Below are 11,092 nucleotides of genomic sequence, written 5' to 3' on the forward strand. Positions count from 1 at the left end.
CAGGAAATTTTTAATTGTAAAGTGTAATATATATATATATATATAATATTCAATATTAACATACACATATATATGTATAGTGCTGCAGAAGAATATATCTTTGAACATACTTAGAAAATGTATGCACTCTGTATTATAATAAGAACATTTTGAAATGCCGCTTTTTGTCCATTCCAAAAACGAAAGCTTACATTTAACAAAAAACAAAATAAATAGTACCTATGTACAGGTAATTAATTCTACAATGTTATGTAAAATATTCTATTGTATTGTTCATAAATGTATAGTGAAGAATAGAATACTAAGGAAATGTCTTTCGAAGTTTTACTCTTTTAACGTGTTTGTTTTTTCTCAAATTTAAGTACAGAATACTGCAAAAAGTATTTTCTTTTAAAAAGGGATAAGGAAATTGTTATTTATATATCATATTAAATGTATTTGACAAAATGTTTTTGATTTATCCATATATAAATATTTTATTAATATTAAAAATATAATGTATACGTGATTTAAGTGAAATATTTTAATCGAATTTAATTTGAAATGTAATTTGAATTTAAATTCAACAGCGACAACTTCAGAAAGGACATTCTTTTGTTATTTCGATGCGAAGCTTAATTCAAAACGAACGAAACAAGTGTGGCGTGTTCCTTAATATTTCTATCTGATTGAATTTTATTTCTATAGACATATTTATTCTTGTTAAACTTATCCTAGTGATTAAATAAATAAGAAAGAAGAATCTGTTTATTTAACGATTAAGATTAATCAAAGGTAATGTGAACATTTATATATTTATTATCGATTATGAATCATTTTTATAGATATAGGTTATGCACTATAATAATGATAGTAATAATAATAATAATATAATAGGTATCAGTTAGAATATTTTTTGAAAATGAATGTCCTGTAATTTAGAACCTAACTTTGTTTAAATTTAATTTACGTACATTCAACAAATTAAATGGACATTAAAAATCATTGATAATAGATAAAATAATTTTTGATTTTGTAACACGTTTTCTGTAAGGTCGAGTATAGTCGAACGAAAATAATTTTAAGACTTTTATTTATACCTGCATTAAAATGTCGGAAATAACGTTTACCCCAGCAGTTAGTTCAGGAATAATTCTTAACCTATTTTTATAAACAAAAGTTTATTTTAAAGATAAAGGATCAAGCGAGGAGATTCATTTTACATTTTTACAAAAATGTTCTATTTTTATTATTTAAAATTTTATTATAAACACACACAAATATACGTTGGTATGTGGACTCTTTTATTAAAGTAGCTAAGAATAATTCGCTTTACTTACATAATTTTTATAATAATCGTTTATAAGGAAAGTGGTATAAAACTATTTAAAAACAAATAATTTTCATCGATTAGAAATAAAAAATAATTATGTTTATATTTATGTTATATTTTTTGTTATATTTTTTGTTATAAATAAATTTATACCACTTTCATAATAAAAAATTCATTATTATGCATGAAGAATGAAATGAGTTGTTGATAGTTTGAAACACATGATAGGAATATGTTGTATAATCATGTCAAATACAAAGAAAATAGTATTCCAGTTGATTGACATCATGTGTATTCAAGTAGTATCGTCTGATTTACTTTGCATGCATGGCTATCATGTAAAACGCTTTCTAATAGCGATCAACCGAAGAAAAAGGGTAAAAGTTGTTCTGATTTTACTTCTTTATGTCGATATTCCTTATTATTATTTCATGCGTACGTTACGTTTCAATATTATATGGGAAAAAAGAAAAGAAAACAATAAAACGAATAAACATATTTATCTTTAAACGATTAAAAATTAAAAATTCACATTTAATATTGTTGAATACATTTTAAAAGAATGTTGTAAGAAGATAATTAAAATTACTAATATTTTAAAAATATTATTCTATTGATAAAAAAGGATATGTTTCAAAAATTAAGCTTTTACAAAAATTACAATTATCTAAAGAAAAAATAGATTGCCAGGGCATAGTACAAAATAGAAAAACAAAAAAGGTTTTTTCCCACATGAATACATATATATATCGTAACATTGAGGAACGAATGAAGGGATAGACGAAGAATCTTAATGCATTCTCAACAGATTGACACACAATAACGTCCGGCATAAAACGCTAATGGCTTTCAATAGGATTAATTTGTAAGTCGTGCACACAGACAAGACAGACAGTAGTCACAGACAGACAGAGACAGAGAGACACGAAGAGACTAAATCGTGCATCGTCCACGCTATCTTAAATTACCTTTCGTCATCTACATTCGTATATAAAATTGACAATGAGAAGTGGAATGAAAAAAACGATGCAATTTACACGCATCGTCTTACTTTTAACTACCAACGTAACGAGTCATGCAATAGCAACATATCTTTTATATAATATCAAACATATATATTTACATTAACATTTACAAACACACATATATACATAATTACACAGAATGAATCTAAATGAATTCATTTTATTATTTATTATACTTTAAAGGAAAAAAAATTATGGTGATAATAATAATAATAAAGTTTAATATTATTTTGTAATATGTCATCATAAACTAATGCAAAATAAGGCATACTTGCCAATATATATCGGTACTTCTCATTCGTGTTTCTTTGAATATATTATACATTTATACACAAGAATCGCCTTATACGATAGCGCGTTATTATCAACGATTCGATTGGTCGAATCGAAGTAACGCCACGTTTCGATGACCAATGAGAGACTAGTTGATAGCTGGCGCGCGAGCATGGTATCTTTTTAAAATCATTGAGATTTGCGTTTGTTGTTTTTTACGTTTTTATATATTTCTTTCTTTCATTTTTTATTATTATCATTAGTATTATTATTAGTATTATTCTTCGTTATAAATGTATCGAGTTCGAGAGGAGAATTAATGCAAGGAAAAGAGATAGAATGAGAGTATCATTCGTAGTATGAGAATCTCTTGTCGAATGAACTTTTTAATCATGCTATGACGACGCGACCTTTCTCTACGATTATTTCGTCGTGTTGGCTTTAAAGTTTGAGCGCAGTTATGGACCGTTCCTCGTCGTGTACGCGTCGAATCTTATCGTAGATTTTTTAAATATTATTATTATTATTTTTATTATTCTTTTTTCTTTTATCTTATTTCTTTCTTTCAATCTTAACTCCTGTGAATTTTCTTTTATTTTTTATTTTCATTTAATCTTGGAATGTGTAATTATTTGACATCGACGAATAGAGAAATTGTTATTTCATCGTGATTATTATTTTGTCATTTTTATTTTACTTCTTTTTCTTTTTTTATTCTTATTAAATTACATAATAGATTAATTAAAGTAACGAATGAGTCTATGTTTGATTTCATCACGAATATATATTCAGATGTAATATGTATATTTATACTTATATTTATTTTTATCTTTAACTAGATAGGATGAGAGACAAACATTAATGATAAATGTTTTAATATATATATATATATAAATAATATTACACAATCAAAATTTAGCAACATTTATCGGACATTATTCATCGTATTCAATTTACCTTATATACTTTATCTAAAAATTTAAATACGAATGTTGATTTATCTTTTTTAAAGACTATCCAAAAAGTGTGAGAGATCAGAAGAAAATATCTACGATTTGTTCTCGTTCGAAAAACTATTTACAAGATATGTTACAAAGATAAAATAAAAAAGAAAATTACATTAAAACGTTGAAAATTTTTATTACGATCAGTATTTATATTTATATAATTTGATATTACATTGATAAATTCAATTTAGATTAGATTGAAATAAAAAAGAAGATATGTTACGAAGATAACATAAAAAAATCTCATTGAAATGTTGAACCTTTGAACGATTAAATATTTCATGTAGATAATACTGTCTGATCTAGATGATTTGACATAAAATCAAATTAAAATTTAACATTAGAAATAAACAGAGATAATTATAAAGAAAGAAACAATAAGATGTTTCAGGAAGATGAAATAAAAATACGATTTCACATTGAAATATCAGAACCTGTGAACGATTAATATCAAATTCAGATTACTTGAAATTAAAAAGATATTAAGTAAATATTAAATAGATTAAATCAAATCAAGATTTAAGATTATAAATAAACAGAGATAATAAAGAAATAAACAATAAGATACACTTCGAAGATAAAATATCTCGTTGAAACATTGAACCTTTGAAAAATTAATATCAGATTTATATGATTTAATATTAAATCAACTCTTTGATTAAAAGGTTAAAAAGAAACATAGAAAGAAAAAGAGAACAAGAAGATGAAATAAAAAAAAAAGATCTCGTTGAAGCCATCGAACCTTTGAACTTGAATCTAGATGATTCGATATTAAATCAAATCTTGATTAAGATCTCAAATAAATAAAAAGAGAGTAAGAGTGAGAGTGAGAGAGAGGGGGGGAGTAAGAGTATGAAAAATAAAGAAAAATAAAACAAAATGTTAGGAAAGATAAAATTAAAAAAATACATTCATATCTAATCTAGATGATTTAATATTTAATATCAAATCCTGAAAGAAAATACAAACGAAAATAATGATGTTACAAAGATGTTAAACAAAAATTTCAGAAAACACGTTAAACCTCCGAACTAATAATATCAAATACAAGTAATATAAACTCCGAGATATTAAAAAATTGGTGATACAAATAAAATAAAAAATCTTACATGCCTTTCGATTGGGAAGGCAAGAAAGTTTGAGTTCACGATCTCGCACGAGTGAGTATCGAAAAGTCAGTGAACTGTTCTCCTCAGACTCTTTCTATCCCTCTCTTTCTCGTATTTTATATCGAGGGACAACGGGGGGAGGAAGAAGAGGAGGAGGAGAAGGAGGGAAGAGGTGTGGTGGTGGTGATAGTGGTGGTGGTTGGTGATGATGGTGATGGTGATCATGATGATAATGATGATAATGATGATGATGATGATGATGATAATGATGATGATGACGGAGTGGTGGTAATGAAGGTGGTGGTGTTACCCAACTATAACGCAAACCGGTAGAAAGTTCAAGGGATAGTCGGTCGTGTCGAATATAAAAATCGTCAATCGTTACAAACATTGCACCGTCAAACTGCATGGAAAATAAGAAGCAAAGAAGTATAAGAAGAGGAAGAAAATACTTTTTCAAAAGAAAGTAATCCCATACACGGATATACACGTGTGACGCGTGCGCGAGCGCGCACGCACAGGTACTGGTAGCAAGAGAAGGAGAAGATGGAAGTGTAGGGGGGTGGTGGGTGGTGGTGGATATCAACTCGTAGACTTTCTTGATGCGATCTATGTGACGTTTCCTTCGGTTCGTTCGTGTTCGATCGTATGTCAGTTCGTCCTCTATGATTAAACTCGAGTTAAGTTAAATCGTTGCTCGTGTGTTTTAATGTAAGAGTATAGTAGAGTTGGTGGTGGGTAACAGTACCCAACAAGTAGTATCCACGTGCAGAAAGGAACATTTAAATATTCTGCAATTAAATTGTATCCTCTCTTTCAGTACGAAAAAGAATATTTTTTTTTTCTTTTTATTAATTGTTAGTAGGTCTGTTTACTTTCTGTATCGTTTCTTCCTCCTCCTCTTCTTCCTTCTCCTCCTTCTATTTCTTTCCTTAACTTTACAAATATTTGAATTTGAAATTTGGTGGGAACCAATGCTCGGCGGAATAATGGATGGTCTCATCGAGATTTTCCTCTTCTGCGGGGTGCTTTACTACTTTTTCAATATCAGGTAATAATACTTGTGACTGTAGTAAGCTTAAATTAATTTAGTGTATAAAGTAGAATATACTTTTCTTAATATTATATTAGGGTGGCGCATAAATAATTGTAATAGTCATTATTTTTCATTGTCCACGAATTTGTCTATCTTTAGATTTACATTTTTTATTAACTGTAATTAAAACAAAATTATTCACTTTCGGCACAATTTATTTGGTAATATTATATTTTATTCTTTTTTCTTGTAAATTAAAATATACGTCATATTTCATAATACTTTTTAAAGCAACACCACACTTAAGTTATTATAACGCGAATAACAAAGACACGTGTTTATAATTGCGATAGAATTAAATCAATAATATTTTATTCAGTTAAATTTTTGAATTAAGTTTAAAATGAATAGTGCAATTTGTAATTATTGGAAATAAAGTATAAGAAAATATAAAACAAAAATGAAGGAGCACATAAAGGTTTCGATAAATTTTAATTTCTCAAATTAATATCTAAAACTCGATAATAAAATGTCCAATAATTTGGATGAACAGCAAAAGCGCTTGTTCGAATTAAATACAAGAAAAAACACCGTCAGATTTATCCGGTTCTTTTTGTTAATTTAAAAAAATTATTTATAAATAGTATTAAGAACGGGAAAGAAATTTTCCTAATAGAAAATAAAAAAGCGATGATGTATCATCAATTCAAGATTACAATAGAATTTGTTCGTTGTTTCTATCACTCTGTTCATTTCCATTCTTTATTTTTTTTCTTCTTCAATCTAAATATGTGATATCATTATTCTCTTGGACTTTGACGGTTATTGTTACGCGTCTTTATCAGTCTTATCAAAATAATTCTTTTTTTTAAATAGAAGACAAACGTTTTAAATATAAATTATAATTACGAATCACTTTGTCTTGGCTTCAAATTTGTTCAATTTTTAATAACAAAAATTTCTTTACGAATAAAACTAAATTATTTGGAGTCAAATGAAATAGCGATAATAATTTCTCGATAAACTTGTTTCATCGAAGATTAAATTACATCTAATACCTTATTTACATGTCATATGATATTATAATTCAAAGTAAAAAAGACATTGCGCAGTCGAGTGTCTTTTCATCATCTCGGTTATAAGTAATCCTTCTAGTTACAAAATTTCAATTAATTTGTAAGAATAAATATATACCCCACCCCCCCTCCATCTATGCAATATAAAATTTACAGAGGGGGTATACTCAATATAACATTAGATTATCTGGCTATTGTAGTTACTATAATTTCTGATCAATTTTTATACACATATATTCGTGTTAACAAATTTATTTATTTATTTATTTTATTATATATTTATTAAATTATTATTATATTATTATTATTATTATTATTATTATTATTATTACTATTTTTTTTTTATTTATTAAGTTTCCTTTACAGAGCTACAAACATGGTTGATGTACTTTTCATGCGACTTCAAGAAGTTTATGTAAAATGGGAGAAAAGGCCGGTGAGCGTGAATAATATTAAAGTATACTGTCATATAATTGTCAGAAAACTTATATCAAGTCTTTGTGTTTTAGACATTATTCCGCGTAAAAGAAGGGAAGATGTTATACAAAAATTTTCTGAAGATTATGATTTATTATCTGCTGCTAAATATAATAAAATGACCTTTGACGAGCTACCTGCATCGTGTTATGGAAGAACGGGTTCATTGTTAAGAAATTGTTGCTCTCGTTGTACTATGCTTTCGTCTAAAGTAAGTTTATTATAAATTATGATAAGTTAGAAAAATCATTTTAATAATTATACAAATTTATATTAAATAAATATGAAGGGTTTTGATGTTTCAAAAAATTTGGTAATTAATTAAATCTCTATTTCTCTCATTGTAGAATAATGCAAGTTTAGTAGATCAACAATGTCGGGACCCATATGGTGCGAACATATTGACGATAGATTCCGGTCCTGGATTATTTTCTAAATTATTTGGTCATTTGTCTCACGTTTACAATGTTAAAACATATTATAATCCAAGATTAACGGAGACAGTAAGTAATAATATTAAATATGTTAATTTGTTATAAATAAATTGATTCGAAAAAAATACAAATATTTCATTTCTTTTAGGTATTGAACAATGAGAGATTAAAAGAAGCGATTAAATTAGCTGGTTACGAAATATCTGTAAAAGATCAAATAAATGAAAAAGCAGCCTTGATAAAATCTCAAGAACGAGCGAAAAAAATACTTTTAGATATGGAAAGTAGAATTAGTAACGTCTTATTAAAAATAGCCGCATGGGTTCTTTACAAATTATTACCCTGTTTCACACAATCGGCTATAGTTTATTCTCCGCATATAGAAATATTGACAAAGGCAAAAGAATCTGGTTTGCCTTTAATTTTCTTACCCCTGCATCGTAGTCATTTGGATTACGTTATGATAAGTTTTATTCTTCTTATCTATAATATTAGAAACCCGTTGATTGCAGCTGGTGATAATTTAAAAATTCCTGTTTTTGGGTACGTGTTATTCTGTTTTTTTATATCAATGATCTACTTACATCAATCCCTTGCCCTACGATTTAAATTCCGAGAATGCATGCCGTAATCAATCAAATTAACAAATTCTCGTGTTTGTTTATTTTCTTTACTACGAGTGTCACACGATATTGCAGGGCAATGGATTAATAAAAGATTGACACAAAAACAAATTATTTATTACTTTCCATATAGATGGCTTCTCAGAGGTTTAGGTGCTTTTTTTATTAAACGCCGTATCGATTCATCCGCAAATCGTAAGGATGTTCTTTATCGTGCCATTCTTCATACATATATTACGGAAAGTCTTCGAGCTGGTCACAACATGGAATTCTTTGTTGAGGGTGGCAGAACAAGAACTGGTAAACCATGTATGCCAAAAGGTGGTATCCTAAGTGTTATTGTCGACGCTAATATGGATGGTAAAATCGAGGATGCTTTAATAATACCGACTGCGATGAACTATGAGCGTCTGGTAGACGGAAACTTTGTCAGAGAACAATTAGGACAACCCAAAAAAATGGAGACTTTTGGATCTACTATAAAAGCTATGTGGTCTACGTTAATGGGAAATTATGGGATTGTTAAAATTAATTTCTGTCAACCATTTTCACTTAAAGTAAGTAAAAAAACAAACAAATATTGAATTTATACATATCTATATGTTTTATGCAAATGTGAATGTTATTTATTTATTTATTTATTCATGTATATGATTAGGAAATGGTGAAATCAGTTCAAGAATTACAACAAACACAGTCTAGAAAACTTCCAAGAGAAGACAGGACTCTCAAATACACGATGTCTAATTCATCTCTTTATGGAACAGATTTCGTAGTAGAAGAACATCGTCAACTAGTTGATAAAATAGCGCGTCATGTTGTATACGGTATGTAAAAAACTGTCGTATATCTAATTATTATAGCAAACAAAAATTTTAATATCAAAGATTTAAAACTAGGAATTGGTTGAATTTATTTTTTCAGATTGTTCTAAATATACTCCTATTATGTCAACGAATGTTGTCGCTTGTCTACTTTTAAATAAATTCAGAAATGGATGTACTTTAGACAAATTGGTAGAATCGTTTGATGAAATTCGAGAAGATTTCAAAGACGATGATTTGGCATTCACTGGCAAAACCATTGACATTATTAATCATGCAGTTAGTAAAATAATAATATTATTTCTTTTTTAATAAATTAAATTAACGATGAGATAATAAAGAAGCAATTGAAACTTTTCATTTCCAGTTGGATATCTTAGGCCCAGGATTAGTCAAACTAAAAGAAGAAGAAATAATAGAATCTGTGGATGGACAGAATATTAAATCAAATGTCGTTATGGTTTTTCCTGTAACAATATTATCAAGTTTAATTGAATTATCGTATTACAGCAATACTATGCTACCTTATTACGCTATGAAAAGCGCTATAGGTAAGAACTCACTTCATCCTAAATCTATATTATTTTCTTATCGATATTATATTTTCAGTAACGGGAATTTGTATCGAAACGTTACCCATGGTAATAAATTCTGAAGTTACTCTAACCAATAAAACTTTTTTTAAAGAGGAATTAGTAAAAAAAATAATTCAACTATGTGATATATTAAGATACGAGCTTATTTTTTGCAAACCTTGTGAGACGCTTGAATTAAAAATTGATCAAATTATAGAAGAGCTTAAACAGTCTCTTTCTATTAAATTAGATGAGGTAAGTTCGTATAAAAAATCGACATTACGTTTATTTTAATAAAAATGATTTTACAGGAATCTTATGTGGATATAGAAAAGTGGAGTAGAAGATGTTCAAAGTATTTTGATGATAGTTCAGACGAAGAATGTACAGAAAACGCTCCTATAAGGCCGAAACGATATTCTGTAAAATAAATTTAATTTTTTTTTTGTTCATTATAAAATTATTAACATCATTGAAATAATATCTTACAGTTAATCTTATTTTTCAGCTTGATTTAACACCAACAGAAATCACGTATATGGAATTTTTACATACGCTTTTGCGTCCATTAATTGATACATACTCGTATAGTGCACTTACTTTGAAAAAATTAATAGGAAAATCTTTATCCGAAAGGGACTTAATCGAAGAAGTTTCTAAAGAAATTCAAACGAATTTGGACAGCAGTGCAATTCTTTATGGTAAATAATGTTTAATTCAAAATTTCATTGTCTCAAGTAATAAGATTTTAATTTAATTACGAAATTTAACGTGATTATTTTAGGTGAAAGTTTATGTGTTGATCCTATTAAGAATTCTTTTAAGCTTTTTGAAAAGTGGGACATCTTAGAATGCATTCTTCAAGATAACGTTAAAAATTTTAAATTAAAACCGGCTTACAATACAAACGAGGCTATCGAAACGTTATATCAAAATATAGCAATGTTTAAATGGATCAGAAATACAGAGTGAATTTCAAGGTAACAAAGTTTATCAAAAGTTGTATATAGTTTTTCTAAGCCGTAAAGCATATTTTATAAGACTTTTTAGATGATATTCTGTAAATTCGCGTAAAAAAAGAAGATGTTAAAAATATTAAAAAGATATATATATATATACAAAGTAAATAGTTATTACTTTCTTATTAAAATGTTTGTACAGTCGGAAAGTTTACTGAACAAAGCTTATTTTATGATGAATGATTTTTCATTGTATCATAGTAAATGAGTGCTAAAATCATAATGTGATATCTATATGTCAATTTATAATTGTTTTGCCGATAAGAATTTTATCATCTTAATATTAAAGATTTTATTTTCAA

The 11,092-nt window shown here is 27.3% G+C and overlaps 1 protein-coding gene across 3 annotated transcripts; it reads left to right on the forward strand.

The window, feature by feature from the left end:
- Positions 1 to 15: 15 nt before the first annotated feature.
- Positions 16 to 11,010, forward strand: LOC122515370 (glycerol-3-phosphate acyltransferase 1, mitochondrial). 3 transcript variants are annotated; one of them, XM_043632689.1, is made up of 12 exons: positions 16 to 774; positions 7,205 to 7,526; positions 7,663 to 7,818; positions 7,898 to 8,292; positions 8,506 to 8,929; positions 9,031 to 9,199; positions 9,297 to 9,475; positions 9,564 to 9,747; positions 9,806 to 10,026; positions 10,083 to 10,193; positions 10,280 to 10,472; positions 10,556 to 11,010. In XM_043632689.1, exons 2-12 carry the CDS (start codon positions 7,215 to 7,217, stop codon positions 10,741 to 10,743), a joined length of 2,532 nt encoding a protein of 843 aa, XP_043488624.1. In that variant the 5' UTR covers positions 16 to 774; positions 7,205 to 7,214; the 3' UTR covers positions 10,744 to 11,010. The 3 variants fall into 3 exon arrangements, with proteins under 3 accessions (XP_043488624.1, XP_043488623.1, XP_043488622.1); XM_043632688.1 differs by lacking the exon at positions 16 to 774 and adding an exon at positions 3,055 to 3,108; XM_043632687.1 differs by lacking the exon at positions 16 to 774 and adding an exon at positions 4,926 to 5,777.
- Positions 11,011 to 11,092: the final 82 nt, after the last annotated feature.

Source organism: Polistes fuscatus, unplaced genomic scaffold (assembly GCF_010416935.1).
Source record: "Polistes fuscatus isolate 324 unplaced genomic scaffold, CU_Pfus_HIC Scaffold17, whole genome shotgun sequence".
Lineage (NCBI taxonomy): Eukaryota > Metazoa > Arthropoda > Insecta > Hymenoptera > Vespidae > Polistes > Polistes fuscatus.